At 44.2% G+C, this 19,235-nt stretch overlaps 1 protein-coding gene across 2 annotated transcripts in view; it reads right to left on the bottom strand.

The window, feature by feature from the left end:
* The window catches only part of CDCA7L (cell division cycle associated 7 like), a 33,362-nt gene extending 14,666 nt beyond the window's left edge, over positions 1-18,696 (bottom strand). Inside the window, exons 1-4 of one of the 2 annotated variants that reach the window (XM_048510931.1) lie at positions 18,363-18,696; positions 6,933-7,070; positions 3,122-3,217; positions 1,957-2,307 (exon numbers count right to left, since the gene is read on the bottom strand). In XM_048510931.1, coding sequence (XP_048366888.1) covers positions 1,957-2,307; positions 3,122-3,217; positions 6,933-7,070 — 585 coding nt within the window. In that variant the 5' untranslated portion in view covers positions 18,363-18,696. Of the gene's footprint in view, positions 1-1,956; positions 2,308-3,121; positions 3,220-6,932; positions 7,071-18,362 lie in introns of those variants that run through there. The other variant, XM_048510932.1, reaches the window with a different exon arrangement.
* Positions 18,697-19,235: the final 539 nt, after the last annotated feature.

The raw sequence follows: 19,235 nt of genomic DNA, 5'->3' as shown, positions 1-19,235 counted from the left end.
AAGGACCGAAAGGCTGGTTTGTGGGCGAACCTGGGCTTGTCCTATCTGACGTAGTGGGGCATAGTCTTTTTTCGGTCCTTTGTTTCCACCAGGATCTTTTCCAATTCAGAGCCAAAGAGTATGCCGGCCTGGTAATCGTAACTGGCGACCACCGTCTTGGAGAGGGTGTCAGCCTGCCAAGGCTTGAGCCAAACCAGGCGCCTGGTGACGGCCGCCGATGCCATGATGCGAGACGAAGTCAAAAATGCGTCGAGAGTGGAATCCGCGAGGAAAGACACGGCCATAATCACTCTTTCAACACCCTCACGAATACCTTGGTCCTGGGGCGGGATGATGGCCAACAGTCGTTTCAGCCAGACCAGGGTGGCTCTGGCCACAGTAGCCGAAGAGGCTAGAATCCTGGCAGCCATGGCAGAACCCTCGTGGACCCTACGTAAACTAGCCTCAGCTTTTCTGTCAACAGGGTCCCTAATGCTGCCCTCCCCGTCCTTTTGCACTAGGCCCCCCGAGTGCAGGGCGGTGACAGGGCCATCTACAAGCGGGGTCTTAATGAGACCGTGAAGATGCCCTGGGGCAAGGTATAGCTTGTTAAAAACAGAAGGAAAGCCCTTATTAGAGGCTGGATTAATCCACTCCTTTCTGAATTTACGCTCGAAAAATTCCGGTAGCGGAAAGAACTGGGACACCTCATCCTCAGAGGGGAAGGCCGAAGTCAGCCCCTTAGGGCAGCCCTTGATGGGTTTGGAGGGCTGGGTGGAGTTCGGATCCTCAGCGTCCTCGGGGTCGTGTAAGGCTAAAGCGGAAATGGTCTTCGTGAGCAATGTGGGGAGCTGCTCAACTTTAAAGAGCCTGTGACTTTGGTCTGTTGGCTCAGGGGCAGGGGGCTCTGGGTCAGAAAAATGATCTGACCCTGACAGTTCCCCCTCACTAATGTCACTGATGTCAGAACCGTAAGGGAGGGCTAACCAGTCCCTGTCTGATCTTCTGGGAGACCTAGGTGATCTGTCTCTGTGGAGCGCCCTCTCCTTTCCCAGGGAAGGGGGGGGATCTGATGCGAAACCTGCTCCCTAATGGAGGAGTGCATCAAGGCCACTAACTGCCGGGGGGAAAACTGGCTCCAATCATTGGGAATATCCTCCCCCCGTGTGGATGGGCCCGGTACCGCTAAATCCTGCCCATAAAAATCGAAGTCCCTCTGATCGATGCGTCTGCGTCGAGAAGGATCGGCCAGGCTGTCCGCTGCGCGGGCGGAGGAAACGGCAGAGTCGGTGTGGCGCGGCCCTCCTTCGGCGGGACGACTTCCCGCCTCTTTTTCCCTGCCGCGGCTGCCGCCTGCTAGTTCTCGGCGGCCCGTGCACGGGCCGGCTGAACTTGCGCGCCTCGTTCCTCTCTCTCCCGGCGAGCGGGAGGCGTTGCGCTGACGGGCCCGATGGCCGGTTATCGAGGCGCGGGGCTGCTCCGCTCGCTCGGCTCCACCGCTACGGGGGGGCGAGCGCGAAGCCCGGGCCGCTGCCCTGGTGTTTTCTGCAGCGGATCTGCAGAAGCCCTCCCTGGGCGGGGAAAAAGGCGCCGTGGCCATGGCCCCTGAGGGCATGAAAAAACTCCTCCGCTGAGGTAAAAACGGAGACGGAGGGAAGAGACAGACGAGGAAAACACTCACAATCCACGAAGGGAAGGGGATACACGAAGAATCCACAGAAAAGAAAAGACGAAGAGAAGCTGCAAGGAGCCTGACGAAATTGCTGCTCTCACTAGCGTAGGCAGGAAGATACTGGGTTTTGGCGCCAATAGGAAGTCACCAAAAGCTCTTCCTGCCTCACTAGCGATTGGTAAAGAAGTACAACCCATCAAGATGGCCGGAACCACCCTAGAGAAAGCATGTTCTGACTAAACAATGCAATAGCGATGAAGGCAAATATAATTTTGTAGCGACTGTGCAACAGTGCTAAGACTTACCATGGCTTTATTTTCTTTGATGTTCATAGCTCTTTTAAGCAGGGCTCCAGAGGTATCTTTTGATGCCTCTTTAACATCTTCTTCAGACTCTGAGGAGGCCTCCTGGCCTAGTTTCTTCCAGGGTTTATCCTTTTTTATTTCTGTGAGGGCATAAGGGTGTTTACTGTCCTTCAAGGAGAACTTGGAGTCAACTTTGTCAGGGACCCTCTTCTCAGCAGACTTCTTAGTGGGAAATTGCAATGCCACACGAAAGCCAAAGCTCCTTCTCTGAGGGGAAGCTCTTCTTGTCTCCTCCTTCTCCTCAGCTGTTGCCATAGGTAAAGCATCATTGCTCAGATCAGAATCCACCACCTAAAATCGAAAACACCACATTTTGGCTGGACTTCTGTCAAAGAATTTTCCATTCTTCTCATCTTCATACAGACTACTGAAATCTAAATTAGCACTCTGAAGATGAAGTATTCAAACAGCCTAGCTTGCAGGAAAAGTACAATGCAACAAGCAACACAGGGATAGCAGACATCTGACATCTGCACAAGTCAGATGAGAACGTCAATCAAAATACCAGTTGAGGTATTACTTGGGATCAAATCTGAAAAGGCTACTGGCCTCACTGTCAAGCCACTATTTGATAACCATTTTCCCCCTAAAACACTTCCAGAGATAATGAATTACAGAAATGACAGTGTTGTGTTTAATCCAGAGTTAAGGCTATGATGCTAACCTCACTTGCTAGGAAGTAATCCTGTGCTCACAATGGGCTTTAAACCTTAATGTCCCTTCTGTAATGTAGGAACCACTGCAGTACACTCACTGTCGTGCCCACACTGTGACTACTCTTCACATCATCATTGCTTCTTCTCTCTGTCCAGTGTAGGCAACACTGAAAAAGAACAGTGAGGGCTTCTGAGGTTTCTGACATCACAGAAGTTGCCAACTTCTGCAAACATCAATGTAACAAGCTCCACTTAGTATTTGTATTGAGGTGCAATTTTCAAAGAAAATTTTGCCACAAACCCCCTTCATGAACCACAATGCTGCCCTCCATCATGTGCCAAGATGTTCCATAAAACAAGACATGCATACAAAGGAAAGAACAGTAGTTTAATAAAGACGGTTGCTTTGGAAGCACTGCCCATACCACCACATCCTTCTTCATACGTACTTCTGGCTCACTTGAAGAAAAACCTTCAAACATTTCATTTTCTGAATCTGTGTCTTCAGTGAAAATGCTTCTCAGCTCCTTAGTCAGGTATTGGGACTGCAAAACGGGAAGAAAGACCACACCTCAACAACAAAATAAAGCAAACTATGTAATAAGTTACTGCACAGATGATGGACTCGCAAAGCACAAAACCCTGCTATTATCAAACAAACAGCCAAAATTACAGATCAGCTGTTCCACTATCATCTCTCCTTTTAGAAAAAGGACTGCTTTCTCAAATTCCACTGACACACTTTTAACAGCTCTACTCATACTGTTTATATGGCCTTAATTTGTCTCACAGAAAACAAGGGGAGGAAGCTAAATACCACAGCATCCTGCTCTTGACTGATCATCATAAAGTTGTAATTTTTCTTCTTCAGGTTGTCTGAACAATTTTATGCTGTGAGCCATATTAAAAGTTAAAGTAGCTGAAATGAGGCGGCGAAATAAAATACTTCACAGCACCTGTCAATCTTTCTACCTTAAATGAAAAGGGCAAGAGGAAACGGAGGCACATCCACAAAACATCTGCCTCTGGAGAGTCACATGCTGCATCTGAGAGCATTTCACTCATTTTCTTCTGTTTTTTCCTCCTCCCATACAAAACTCAGTGACCTTTCATACAGCTGCACGTCACTTAACTATCTTTATTTTCCCCCTTTTCATTGCCCTCACTTCTCTACAATTTAATTATATACTTCTTTACACTGAGATAATGTAAGTGAAAATCAGATACAATAGATGAGTGGAAAAACTTTCAGGGGAACAGAAGAGAAAAAGCATTCTGTATACTGTTTCTTTAAATTTGAAAAACATGTCCTATGAATTATTAAGGATAATTGGACTGTGTTCTCTTGGTAAAATTACTTTGTTCTTTTGTTGATAGCTGTAACACAGCTGCTTAACTGAGGAAAGCACACATACAGACACACACAAAAGAGAAGTTAACTTTAATGAGAAACTATATTTCTGGGTAAGCCAGGCAAACTACCATGCCTCACAGCAGCATTACTACTTTTACCAGAGAAAATGGTTAGCCCAACAAGTCTGTTTTGAGTTAAGGAGGTCAAATGATCTGGTCCAAGTTGACACAGCAGCTTTTGCAGTAGAAGAATTTGGAAAATTTCTGTAACTGGTCTGGAACAGGGTTTTTCCTGTCATTGTTGGGCTCTGTATGCTGCTACTAAGTTGAATAAAATATGTTATTTTATTTTTTTAAAAAAACAGGGCAAGGAGTAGCAGATAACCAAACTGGCACTCTCAAGTGAAGGATCAGGATAAATAGTGGAGAAGGAGATGTGGACACTGAATGACTATCCTAGGCCTCCCTCCAATCAACAGTGCCAGGGGATTAGTGTCAATTGCCCTTCAGCTTTGAGGGTGCTGTTGCTCGATGTCTCATAAATTGCAAAACAAACCCAAAACATAAAATACTGGAACCTTTCAAGAATCCAGGGCATTATCCTAGCACTGAAGGATCTTGTTGGCTTGTTTCACTGAGATCTGGTTGTGTTACTATGTCCAAAGTGAGTATTCAGCTAAGTGCTAATGGCTAGCTGAAGGGCAAAGATAAATAGAGATTGCACAACAGAGTGTTGGACTCTAGATGGCTCAAACTATGAAACACAACAGCTTTTAGGCTATTCCAGCAATTTCAAACTAGGACTGTGGGCTCTGGTAAATAAAAAAAACCCCACCTTTTAGATTAAGTTATGCCAGATGGCCAGTTATGGCTGTTAACAGCAAAATACAAGAGATAATAAAATTATTTCTATGAGGCAGAGCGTAGAATCAACACAAATCTTAAACAAATATATCCTCTGCCAAAACTCCTAAGAAAATATCCAGCTAAACCATAGGTTAAGCAAGACTTTTTACAAATTAAATGTTGTTATCAATACATAACAAGAACCTAAGGGTCAAAATGTTACATTTGACACACATTGTGACACAAATTCCCAATCTGACTTGTAATCATACGCTGAAGCAGGGACCAACCTTTAAAAGCCCTTTAAAATGCTTTTGTCACCCCATGCAACTTCTAAAAATGCAAGGGGGAAAGAAATGGCTACGATTGGGTGCTGGGGTGTGCCCTTTCCTGTGTCTCCATGTGTCTATTCCCAGGGCATGTGCAGCCAAAACAATGAGCAAACAGCCTTCCCTGGAACTGTTTCTACTGGCAAAAACAGTGTGTGGAGAGAAGCCAGAAGCGCCTCCTCCCCCCTCAAAGCATTTGGAGCTGTATAGGGCGACCAAGACATTTTAAAAGGGTTTTAAAACTTAGTCCCTGTCATGATCTGGAGATGTAAGGTGCTTTGAAGCCCATCAGGGGTTTCCCGGGACCCTGACTTGCATTCTCAGGGAAGAGAGCCATAAAATGCACCAAAAGGTCAGCAAAGAATGGAAATGTTTTCTGCAAAGAAACCACTGGTTCTACCTTCCAGGAAGGGCAAAATGTTGTAAAACATGATGTTCAGACAGGTGAAATGTGTTCCCTCAGATGACTGGGAGGCAGGGGTTCACCATCTACGTGAAAGTAAGATCCCGGAATCTGGACTGGATAAGAGACTTCCAATTGGCCAAGGCAAAAGGGGTTAAAAAGTAGAATTGGATTCCCCTCCATGGAGCCGTTAGGATTAACATTTGCTCCATGTTCATCCAAGGGGAGGATGTGGAGGTAAAACTGCTGCACTGTTAAGTTTAGCTTAGTGATATGAAACTTACTGTTCTTTTCAAAATTAAGGAGCAGCAGTGGCGTATTTCAAAAATTTCAAAAATTAAGGAGCAGCAGTGGCGTAGGAGGTTAAGAGCTCATGAATCTAATCTGGAGGAACCGGGTTTGATTCCCAGCTCTGCCGCCTGAGCTGTGGAGGCTTATCTGGGGAATTCAGATTAGCCTGTGCACTCCCACACACGCCAGCTGGGTGACCTTGGGCTAGTCACAGCTTCTCGGAGCTCTCTCAGCCCCACCCACCTCACAGGGTGTTTGCTGTGAGGGGGAAAGGGCAAGGAGATTGTAAGCCCCTTTGAGTCTCCTGCAGGAGAGAAAGGGGGGATATAAATCCAAACTTTTCTTCTTCTTCTTCTTCATGTTCATCCAAGGGGAGGATGAACCCTTTTAAAACTGCTGCACTGTTAAGTTTAGCTTAGTGATATGAAATTTACTGTTCTTTTCCTCAGAACACTGTAGCTAGCAGGCATGACAGTTTTCCATTATCTACTGCTCTAGGTTAGTCAGTTAAGCTTTCCTATTTAAGAGAACCAACTGTGTTTCAAACTCCTCCCTATGTGCATGGCCCCTTGTTCATGCTAAGCACGCACATGGGAGAAGGGCTGAAGTAACTAGGAAACTGCCTTCTGTACATGCTCAGAGGCAGCTTTTACTAGTGTTTCCCAAACAGTGGATTTAAATTGGGGTGGTGGCACTGAAGGACGGATTTATGTGCACACAAGCATTCTTACATGCATGTAACACACACCCAAGGCAGGTTTATGACAGTGCTCACTCTAATATCTGACAAGTCAAGTCTGGCACCAGTGCCCCAACATGTGTCAAACATAAAGCGCATTTAAGCCCTAAGACCAATCAACAGAAAAAAAGGAAACCACAATTTGTTCAGACACAATATTTTGCTTTTCTAGAGCTTTTCCTAATACCAAAATAATCAGATTTTGGTTGTAGCCATAGGTAAATGTAATGCTTTGTTCATATAGTCGTTTGGCTGTTAAATTAAGAATTACATATAAACGTGTTAAAAGATTTCCCTACCTTTTTTCTTGAATCTAATGAATCAAGACTTTCAGAGCTATCCTCCAGTGACAGTGTTTCCATGGGAACATCAGGTTCAAAACCAAGAAAATCTTCATCATCACTTGGAGCATTAAAGATCTCATCCAATTCAAGCATCTGTTTTCAACAGAAGATAAAGTCAATCATAGCAATAATCCTTTAGCAAAGACTCTCCAAAGAATAATGGCTTATCATTAATCCATCACTCATTTCCACTACGTGTACAGAACACACATAAAGTATGAGTAAATAAGTCAAAGCATTCAGCATGCTGAGCTGGTTAATTTAGATTTCAAGCCTCGCCATGCTTGTTCAGGAGTAAGGTCCATTAATTTCAGTATTATTTCAGAACTCTTAGTATTTGCCGCCCATAACATACAATACCAGTAATAAAACGTTAATTATCTTGATTTTGACCAGTGGGACAAGTTCAGAGCACTGGAGACAGGAAGTAGGAAATCTGAGGCTCTAGCTCAGGAGTCCCCAATCTGTTTTAAGCCTGCGGGCACATTGGAATTTTGATGCAATCTGGTGGGGTACAGCAACAAAATAGTTGCTACAAAATGGCTGCCGCAGGAGGTGGAGCCAGCCACAAAATGATTGCCATGGCGCAACTTTGGTAACATAGCACAGATCTTTGTGCTGTGGTAGCGACTGCTGACAAAGCAACATTTTTAGAAATCTGCACAGCCAATCAAATATCCAGTAGTTAGCCTTGCTGGGCAAAAGCACTACCTGGCCCCATCAACTTCCTAAAAATCCTTGGTGGGCGCCACAAAAGGTGTTGATGGGGGTAATGGTACAGGTTCTATGTTGGGGACTCCTGCTGTAGCTTTTCAATTGACGATGGAATTGGAATCTTAAATCTGTAAATAATTCTCTTTTCAACATCTCACAGCCAAGAAACAACAAACTTCACAGAACCGAGACACCCTTGCAGAAAGAGAAGGAAGGGGATTTTGTATAGAATGCCATATTTTACCCTGTATGCAATATTAATATACAATAATCCTTTCAATATTGTGTAAAGTCAGCACATTCATTACTACAACATGCAAATGTCAAAAATTAAGTTCTGATATTCCTAGAATTCTAGAAGCCACTTGGGAAAGCCTGTGCAGTTATCAGCACAGTACAAACATGCAGAACCAACACAAAGCTTTGTGGATTCTCTGATCCTACTATGGGCTAGATCCACTGACCCACAGCGGAAGAATTTCAGGGAGCAGCCAGGGAGGGGAGGATAGAAGGGGGCAGTTGTGTGATTTTACTCCCATGGCTTAGGATACAAACAAACATATTAAAAACTTGCGGGGCCTGGCCACGCGTTGCTGTGGCAATTGTCCTTCTCATCACAGTCCACAACCCACACAGACGTCCATGCAGGTCTAATGATCCACAGCATAGCCTTTTGGGGTGGTCAAATGGAATCCCTCTTTCCCTTTTCAATGCACATTGTTATATGGTGCTGTCTTGTTTTTTAGTATAAGGTAACCCTTTCCATTCCACAACGGAATTGTCCAGAGTACGAATCCCGCTGTCCATGAGGCTGGTTGACACGCACAGTCTTGGCTTGGGGAAGGCAGAACTGGGGCAAGGAGGCTATCCCAGTCAGGCAGCAGAGGCAGGGTGGTGAGCCGTTCAGATCGAGGCTAGCTCCCTGGGTTCTTAAAGGGCCATGTGCAAAAGAAGCGGAGCCAGTAGTGTTGGTTCGCCCCCACCCCGGGGATTTTCTTAGAAGAAAATGGCAAACTCCAGCTCGCTTTTAGTAAAAGAGAGCTGTGGCGAATATGGGTGAGGAAGTGGGTAAGTGGTGGTTGGATGTGAGGGAGGGCAGAGTGAGGTGTGTGAGGATGAGCTGGATGTGGATGAGAGTATGTGTGTTGTGTGGTAGCAGTGGGTGAGGCACAGAGAGTGAAAGTTGCCTGCGTGTGAGGGGGAGGAACCCCACCTGACGTCTCACATGGCAAAGTGTGTGTGTTTCACTTCCACTCGTATTACCAACAAACATTCTAAGGGCATACCAACCCCTCAGGCCACAGACATGCTGCACGAACATTCTAAGAGTGACAGTTAAACACAGCCAGCTTCATGGCCTAGTCTGCCAGGAAAAAGACATTTTACCTGGCTCAGGTATGGACTTTCAGCGATTTGAAGGTCCGATTACCTGCCCGCAACAGAAAGGAACATCATGTGAAAATTTGGGGGTGATCCGTCCAGCCGTTTCGGTGTTAGGGCATGACTAACAAAGTCACTGTTAGCTTTTTATATATATAGATGTTCTACCAGTCTGCATACCAGACATGCCTATGCCAGACATCTGTGCCCAATTTATTCTATTTGATTTCAAAGATTATTATTCCAGTTTCCCCAGGATAGCGTAGCAGTTAAAGGGTTGAAACTAGATCTGAATCCCCACTCCGCCTTGAAAGCTTGTGAGTGGCCAGTCATATACTTTTAGCCTAACCTACCTTACAGGATTGTTGTGAGGATAAAATGGAGGAGAAGAGAACAGCATAAGTGGCTTTGGGTCCCCATTCCAGACAAAGGCAGGTTATAAATGAAGTAAATAAGTAATACATTTCAAAGCAGCTCAGAATTTTTAAAAACAATAAAATGCCGGTTTATATACTTAAGAAAACAAAAAACAAAAACAGATGCTAAAGCACGATTTCAGCCACCCTCAAATGCCCTCCTAATCAAAGCAGCCTCAACATTGCTTCGTGGAAGATAAAAGGATAGCTGCCTTCCTGATATCTGCAAGAAAATGAGATCTCCATAAAACAGAAGTCACAATTAAGAAAATCCAAGCTAGCCCAGAGGGGATTCCGACGTCCCCAGGAGAGGAAAAAAGACTTCTGAAAAGCTTCCCTACCAAGATACCTGAAGACAAGCCACAGGAAATTAGGCGTGGCCATTTCTGACTTACTGATTCAAAATATTAGCCAATCATCTCCGCTTTTAAAAAATAATCAGCAAAGTTTGATCCAGTTTCGGTACGATACCCAAATGAATTCAGAGAGCAATATACTTCACTGGACAAGACGCTATCAGTGAAATCCTTAGTTGTACCCCTTCTAAGCCCATAGAAGAATGCAACTCTGCTTAGGACTGTGCCACAGAACAGCACAACAAACTATCCCTATTCTAACGTGTACAGCAGTGACACAGTAGCAAAGTCTTATTGTTAAATAATTTTAGTGCGTAGAAAGGACTTAACATTATGGATAGAACTATGCCTTTTGACAAGCAGATATTTTGCAATCGTAGTTTCCCCTCTCCCACTGTTTTGGTGGTATAAGTTTTTGACACCAGACAAACATGCGGCCCCATAGAAAAGATATATAGGTACCCAAGCCAGTCCTGCTATACTAAGTTTTCAGTTCCACTATAATAATTCCACTCCAACATTGGGAAGAGATTTCATGCAACTCTCTGCAAAAGAAGTTAAAAATGGAGCACTATTTGTTTTAATGGCTTAATGGAAAGTACATATGAAGAGCTGTGAAGTCTAGTTGCTATGAATAACTGGCTTCCAGGAGCAACTGCATTAGCTCTTGCGCTATTGTACAGCTGAGCTAGCCACTGCTGCGATTATCACATGCCTAACTAATTTCTTCTTCTGCATCTGCACTAGAGAAGTCATTACGGGGGTGTAATTACTGATTATGAACAAAGAAAAAAAACTTCAGTAAAGTACCTTTTAAAAAAAATCTCTGTGCATTGCTGTACATTGAGGGACTCTTAACTAAAGTAACTTACTGCAGAAACTTCAAAAGACTTTTTGTTTTGGAGATCCCTCCCTCTGTACTGATTTTTCAAGATTTCGCTAAAACACTCAGGAGCGGCAATTCCAGCTAACTCCCTTAATTTAAAGAGCTATACAGCATGAACCATTTATGTAAGTTGGACATAGTCAATGAGTTTTTACATGGAATGGTAGCACGTTGAGAGGCCACAAAGAACACTGGTTTCCTGCCACCAAGCTCTCTTGTTTTCACATCCACCTACCAAACAATCCGTTTGTTCAAGGGTGATTTTTACAAGTATCTACTATATAACCCTGACACAGTGGCAAACTGATTTGTTTTAAAGCCTGTAGTCCAACTGTAATAACAGGGGAGGGGAAAAAATCACATCTGAAGAAAAATTGATGTTTTGCACTTGATAGATCAATCATACTGTGGCAATTGCTTTTAAAAAGATACACACCCTAAATATAACAACTCATTCATTCCTTTGATTTTTAACCACCAAGACACTCCTGGGGTGGGGTAGTTAACGAAACAAATTACAAAAAAGTGAAGTGTGACTTCGCATGACTCACAGCTGGTAGACTGCCACCCGTTCCTTGAATCAGTCAGCCAGAAACTAAGGGACAAGCCTGTAGCCCTCCTGGGACTAAAATCAAAAAAGTCATCTTTCCATGGAAAGATGCTTATAAGGAGAGTTTCAGAAAACAAGTAATTTGATAGGCAATCAAGGCCAAAGTGCTGAATTCAGACTGAAGCTTCCTGAATTCAAAGACACCAAAAATATGGTTAAAGTTTTTTTTATTAAAACTGTACACAAATAAGAATGAGCAGATAAAAAATAAACTAATGTTAAAAGACTAACTATACGTTTATCTTTGTGGAGCTTCTATGCAGGCCCACACCGGGACTGCGCATGTGCATGCCTGCCTTCAGAGAATAGAAAGCTTATTTCTGATTCATCACTTTAAAAACACTCACTCCCCCTCCCTTCGTTCAGGCAGGAGCCCTCCTATCCCACCACGGGCTGCAATCTAACCACCACAATTCTCTGCATCAAGTATATAGTCATGGTGGCGTAGAAGAACCCCACTCCTTCCCTTTTAACATGCTACATTTAGGTGGGAAAGTTCCTGACTGAACAAAGGGACAGGGAGCAAGTACTCCGATAGTGAAAGAACAGAAATAAGCTTTCTGTTCTCCAAAGGCAGGCCTGAGCATACACAGTCCCGATGTGTGCTTGCACAGAAGTCCACTCAATGAACCACTGTTACACAGGTAACAGTAACACTGTTCTTATAGGTTCAAATATCAAACAAGGGTTTCTGGCTAGCAAGGCCCACCAACAAGACAAGATACCAAGCACAGGATATATATACCTGGACCAAAGCTCAGGATTATGCAGTAAACAAGGACAAAACTAGAATGCTCAAAGCAAGTGTCGGCCTGATCCTGATTAGCTAATCAAATATATGGTCAATAATGTCACTTGACTAACAAAACTTGTTCTTGGCCATGTGATCTAGGGATCAGAGGAATTTCCCAAGATGACCAGCCACTCTGCAGCTGAGCCCAGCCCACTCAACAAGGCCTCTCTCTCACTAGATGAGCTCAGGCGCTAATTAGACTAAAAAGTTGAAGAGTTATTATTAAAGTTATCTATAACCTTGATCCCTGACATTTTGTGGTTGGCTCCACCTCCTGCAGCAGCCATTCTGTGACTGCCACAGTAGGTAGAGACAATCATTTTGTGGTTGTGTCTACACCCTAGTCAGAATTCCAATGGTGCATGGGGGACCGCTGAGTTCAACCATCACAACTACCTCAGGTAACAATCACCAAAATGGTCAAGGATAAGCCACCTTGCTATCAAGTCAATTCTAGTGAGATTTATTTTGTATGTACAGTCACACTTTGTCACCCATTCCTTAAAGTCCACTATCGTTATTTATAGGGACAGCAAACCACTCTCCCTATAAAATGGACATTTAACAATAAGGGTACAATTCACTCTTTCACATCCTAATACTATGTTATTCCAACATTAATGATCTACTACATGCTGATTTTTCCCCCTGTGGACAGCCAAGTCCTCTCTTCATCTCTCACTGGCATCTAGCATGACTACAGACACCCCCCCCCCCCCACTTTCAAAGTGCATGTGGAAATCCATACTTGTCATATGCAGGCTTCCAACTTCCTGAGGCATCAAACTCTGCAGTTTAAAGCTGGACCCAACCAGGCCAAACCCAGCATTGAACTGCAGGCTCAGCCTGACCAGGTCCAGTTTTATACTGCTAGCTCCACCTCCAAAGCTCCACCTCTGAAGCAACATGGGCTTCAGTTTCAGTTTCAACCTAGACCCAGTCAGGCAGAGCCCAGCGTTAAACGGGCTTCACTCTGCCACCAACTGTCCCACAGCAGAGATAGGAGAGGAGAGAGAGGTGAGTAGGAGGGCGAGAGGCTGCGGGTAGGATTAAACCATTTGGCAGGCCAGATGTGGCCTGTGGGCCATACTTTGGACATACCTGCCTCAGACAACAGAGTCAGCGTCTGTTCAATTTTATACCAGGAGTTAACAATTATTGCATTAGGACTACACCTCCTGATGCCATTCGGTTAACAAACAATTCCTATGGCTCAGCTACTGATTTTCAGTGCTCCATTTGTATGGTTTCTGGCTAGCACTTTAGGTGATTGCGGGTAGTGCCGTGGTGGCGAACCTTTGGCACTCCAGATGTTATGGACTACAATTCCCATCAGCCTTTGCTGATGAATTGGCCATGCTGATGAATTGGCCATGCTGGCAGGGGCTGATGGGAATTGTAGTCCATAACATCTGGAGTGCCAAAGGTTCGCCACCACTGGGGTAGTGGAAGCTCAATGCAGTACCACCTTTTGTAAAAGGGGATAAACAGGAGGTTGGAAGCCCTCGGAGGCACTGCACCTGGCCCAGTTCCTAGAATACATGAGTGCTGGAGGTCAGTGCTGCCCAAGGAATGCAAACTGGACATTAGCTGCTCGATCATCTAATCTTAGGAGACACTGAAACCTTACAGATTCTAAACAGGCAATTCTCATATCTGGAGTAATTCTACTACTAAACACATTTCTATCAACAGTGAGTCAATCCCACTTATTTTAGTAATAATTGCCTTTCTACTTGAGCTGTATATATGGCCCTTTTGTACAATTCCCTGGATTCAATCAAAAGCAGTCAAGATTTTACACAATGCTTTAAAACAGTGTTCTAATTTTAATTCTACAAATTCTTTAAATAAATTATACTTCTGTGAAACATATTAAAGGTGGTCGAACAACAGAGAAATGACTAAACTAAGATCAAAATGCATAGTCTTTCTCACTGGCACATATTTAAATGCAGTAGAGGGAAAAAATGAGTAATTTTAGTTTATCTCAATTAAGTAAACTACTGAAGAATGACAACTGGCTTTTAGAAATCTGCATCCCTGGTCCCACTGCCTGAAGTATGGATTAAGAAGGGTACAAGAACCATAATTTGGCCTTCATCTCTTGGTCTCTACCTTCATCTGGAACTCTTCACAATGTCTCCCTCTTTCTGTGTATCTGGCTAACGGGGCTGATAAAAACATCAGTGGAAACCGAGCCATAATCCTGATAACTGTTCTTTTATAATAGAAGAATAATATTACAAAATGTTACAGAGGACTAGCATAAGGAGGGTTTATCACACTATTATGTTCTGAGATGGTCCCAAAACCCGATGTCATCAATGATGTACAAATTATGTGACTCCAGCAACTTTGAAACTTGTATAAATGCTTCCATCTCTCTTCTGTAATTTGCCTCCAGCCTCTAGGAAAAATATTCTTTTTATTCCTTTCTATGACGGAATAGTACCTTTCCCTTATTTATTACCTATAATCTCACATCTGGAATCTTACTGGCATCTTTTGACTTTGGGGTTCAAGTTGTGACCCATAAGTGGCCACCACACATCCACCTTCTATCTCACTTGATAGCCCTTCCTTGTGGATGTCTCTGTTGGATAGCCCAAGAGATTTTTTTTTCTCCTTCCAGACCTCAATTCTCAAAATAAACAGGATTTTTATCCTGGGGGGGGGGGGGGGGGGAATGTTCATTAGAACATTCCCTTCAGCACAGTTAAGCAGGAGTCGGAAACTGTCTACTTTGATATTGTTTGTAGTATCAAGTTTGAACTGAAGATGGGCTAAGTTTGAACTTGCAGTTTGAACTGAAGACGGGCTAAGAGTCTCAACCACTCCTGACTGTTGTAAAACCGTCACAAGGTGGGTCTTGTGGATTTAATGGCCTCAAATCATATTTCTATATAAAAGGAGAAATAAAAGATATACAATATATACAATATATACTGTTCCAGTTTTGTTTTTAACTCACTCCAACAAACATCTCCGCTGCAACGTTTTATTTGCAACAAACACACACTGCAATGTTTTATTTGCTCTCTGCAACTGACTCAACAACTACACCTGGAATTTCTTTATCCCTCAGTTCCTCTTATCTTGTCAGGTTTAAAATAATTTTGTTGTTACTGGAGTAATATTTTTATCTGATTCTAAAAATGTCCTTTAGCCCACAGTCTAAACCAGGCTTATAGGTAACTGCTCATTTAGTCGCCTGGAGAGATTTTACCATACCATCCAGGCAGGCCAGGCAAATGTGCCACACTTTTCTCTTGTGGCAAAAGAAGGGGCACAGGAACACACCAGAGTGCAGTTATGCTGAATGAGATTGCCAAACCTAGGAAAAAACCTGCAGGCATCACCCACACAAGTTCTTTTCATGTTACTGTGAAAGCATTTGTACCTCCTGTACCCCAGATTCACTGTAATGTTAGAAGCTACCTGCCGCTGAGTGCATTATTTCTCTACTTGGGAAAATACAGCACTGCATTACAACAGTATAATATATGAAAAGACTGAAGAGGAGTCACAATCTGACAAAAAGATCCCTACACTTCTGCCCTCTGTCAAGGTAGAACTGTATGTTACACAATGAAAGCAGCATCCTCACACCGCATCTAGTCCACTGGCAAAACGTAATGAAACTTTACCTCCAAGTCGAGTTGGCATTAGGTTGTCCTCTTTCCCACCTCTTGCCACCCAATGTGGAGTGGGAGGTAAAGAAATGTATATCATGGTGATAGCAAAATTATAGTCTTGTGAGATAAATGGGGCATTTTATTAACTCTTACTACCATTATCAAATGCTAACAAGAAGGAGAGAGCCAGCAGGGACTCTAATCCAGAGAACAGGGTTCAATTCCTCACTCCTCCACATGAAGCCTAATGAGTGAACCTGGGCCAGTCTCACTTCTCTGAGAACTAAAACACACAAGCATTTCAGCAAAAAAGAATTTTGGCAACCAACAAAGTAAGAAAGGATGAAAAATTAGGGAATTAATCATTTGAAGTAATACGTTAGGCCTCACGTATTATTAAAAATCTTCCAAAATATACATCTGCGTTGGTATTATGTTTATATTAAGCAACTTTTTAAAAATACAAAACCAGTAGCATATATCAAAGAATTATATGACAGAGGTGATAAGAAGGTAGGGATCTTCATATTAAAAAAATACAAATCAAACAATCTATAGCAATTTTCCTTGAAAACATTGGGGAGGGGGATGAATAATTTACCAATCAATGGGGCTGTGATTGTTGGTATTTCTTCCTCTATCTGCTGATCTCAAAAAGTGAGTGTATCCATTTCCATGCACTTTCCAATCACTCATAGCCTACTGCTATGCAGATTTACTCAGGATTGTCATTACAACAAAGTAAAGCAATCAATTAAATATGCAAGTAGTGACTGATCAATTAATTAGGTGTGCATGATCTTCACATAACACAATCATTCTAAAAATGAAAAAAAATTAAGTTTTATACAGATGTCTTTCAAAAACACTTCCTCAGCAAGGAAGAATATGTTTTTTTCTAAAAGTGCCTGCTAGTTTTTTATATGGACTTATGTCATTTTGTAGAGATGTGCTACTCAATTATGGGAATTCAACTGGTTAACCCCATCAATCACAATCATTATAGCCCTACATGGAAAGTAAATAGCACTTATTTTAATAGGGCCTACTTCCAAGTATTATTTATTTGCTTTATAGCCTGTCTTTTTCACTGAGTCTCCAAGCATATCACAAAATATATACCAAAAATTAAATGCTGGTAGTTCAAACAGGCATTCCACCTTTGCAAGTAAGCATGATGGCACACACATAAACTGGATAAACAATCTTGGTTCTCAACCTGTGGGTCGCGACCCCTTTGGGGGTCAAACGACCCTTTCACAGGGGTCGCCTAAGACTTGCTGCATCAGTGTTCTCCATCTGTAAAATGGATAAATGTTAGGGTTGGGGGTCACCACAACATGAGGAACTGTATTAAAGGGTCACGGCATTAGGAAGGTTGAGAACCACTGTTTTAGAGTAACACTTATTTACTTTAAGCTTGGAAAGTTTCTTTAGCCACATAACAAAAAGCAATAACAAGTCTTGTGGTACATCCAATTCTAACATTCCCCTTTATTGATGCAAAGGAAACTTCTCCGGGTGCAATGGCAGAACCAAACTTAAATTCACTCAATCTATAATATGCTCAAGAATCCCCGAACTTTAAACTCATAACTAGAAAGTGTTGTGAGTCACAAATTTGTTTGTCAAATGCCCCTTTTCCTAAATAATACAGATGAGGGAGCCATGAACTTTTGCTTACGGTCCCGTCGTTCAAATTCGTGACAACAGATCTTTACACTTAAAATGAGCACCAGCTACCCCGCAAAAGGGACTAAGTTTGCAGGCGCCCATTCCAGTCAGTGCCTTCCTTCTCATCACAATCCCCTCTCCCCAGACTCCAGTAATGCGCAACCGAAGCAAAGCCCAAACCGAGGAAAGGATGAGAACAAAGGCGCCGAGAGATTGCTCTGCTCTCGGTTGCTCCTCAACCCTGAGTTTAGCAGCAGGGGGAATGCAAACCCGGGAAAGAGGCTGCCATTATGCAATGGCGCGTAACGTGCCGGGAAAGAAGTAGCCTGAGGCAGGGGCTCTTCGGGAACTCGGGAAATGTGTCGGAAGCAGAAACTTTTAACGGCCCGTTTGGAATTGCAACTATTTCATTTTGCTGCAACAGACTAACACGGCCGCGGCACCAGAATTACCACTTCTGCAGGGCATTAGACCCGCACATCCCTCTGTGCCACGTGTTCTTTTGCAGCCGTTTGTATTTCCTCACAGGGAATGGACTGGGTATCAAACTCTTTCTGCTCAGCTAGAAGAACATGGGTAACTCTTGGTGGAGAGAAGGCACTCCATTGATATTTCAAGCGCCGAAAAACTGCGAATCCTTGCACTGAAAGCCACGCGGTTGCTGCTGCCGCTGCTTCAAAACAAAGCCATGTGCCCTTACCAGCACAAGAAGGGGAGGGGTGCGGATGGGAGCGAAACTGGCGGCAAACCGTTGCCACACAAAAGCCAGGGCTAGGCGGCATCTCAACGGTTAGCTGTGAGCAACGCGGTGGGAAAGACGAGCGCGTGGCAAGAGCTCGGGGGGCGGGGGGGCGACTTCTCAATGTGAAAAGGAAACCGGAGCGTGCGTGCGCGCGCAGCGGTGCTGCCTTGCCTCACCTTGGTCTTGGGGGTGTCCCGGGACCACCCTGGCCGCGCGCTAGCTCAGTCCTCCCCGGGGCCAGACCGCAGCGCGTTCCGACTCGCTCTCGACCCCCCTGCAAACAAGCGCTCGAACCAGGCGCCGGTGCCGGACGTCCCAGTGCAGGACGCGGGGCTGCCGGATGAGCAGGAGCCGGGGGTGAGCGAGCGAGAGTTTTGGCGCTCTTTCGCCTTCCCCGCCGCCTGCTTTGCCAGGAGTCTCTTGGGACCTCTGCTAAATCTTCTTCAGCAAGACCGCGTGTAGGTCCAAGAGGCAGCGAAAGTCGCGGGCGAGGAGGTCGCCAGGCCGACCCTGGAGAGTCCCCACTTCCTGCGCTCGGAATGGAACAGTCCGGTGGCGGGAGACGCGCAGGGGATGGGCGCCTCTCCAGCGCGGGACTTCTAGGGCGCTGAATTCACAGAGTTTTGGTAGAGAAACGTCCAAGTAGTTCCAGGGGTCACCAGAGTCTTGCAATACCGGGGTAGAAAGCGCCTTCTCCTTCTTTTGGGGCGGGCAAGCTGTTTAAATTCAAGTTTGCCGCCTTTTGTGTTCCTGGGCAGGGTTCCTGTTCTCGGGTAGGTAGGCAGGTGAATTTCCATAACACAGAGATGTAAGGACGAGCAAAGCGACACCTGTGGGATTTTTCCCAGTCATCGAGGAGCTGTTAAAGGGGCAGGATAGGATCTCTGCTGCCAAAGGGTTCTAGTTAAAAACAAGCATTTGTGAAAGGAAGGACAATACAAACAAACTTCACTGACCTCCCAACACAGGGCTTAACTGTAAACATATTGAGATGTAGCTTGGGAGACAACTATGTTCTATGTCCCTTGAGGTGTGGTACAAAACATGAA

This window comes from Sphaerodactylus townsendi, linkage group LG11 (genome assembly GCF_021028975.2).
Source record: "Sphaerodactylus townsendi isolate TG3544 linkage group LG11, MPM_Stown_v2.3, whole genome shotgun sequence".
NCBI classification, from domain to species: Eukaryota; Metazoa; Chordata; class Lepidosauria; order Squamata; family Sphaerodactylidae; genus Sphaerodactylus; species Sphaerodactylus townsendi.
Note: the sequence above shows the minus strand (reverse complement) of the source record. Positions and strands in the feature narration are given on the sequence as shown.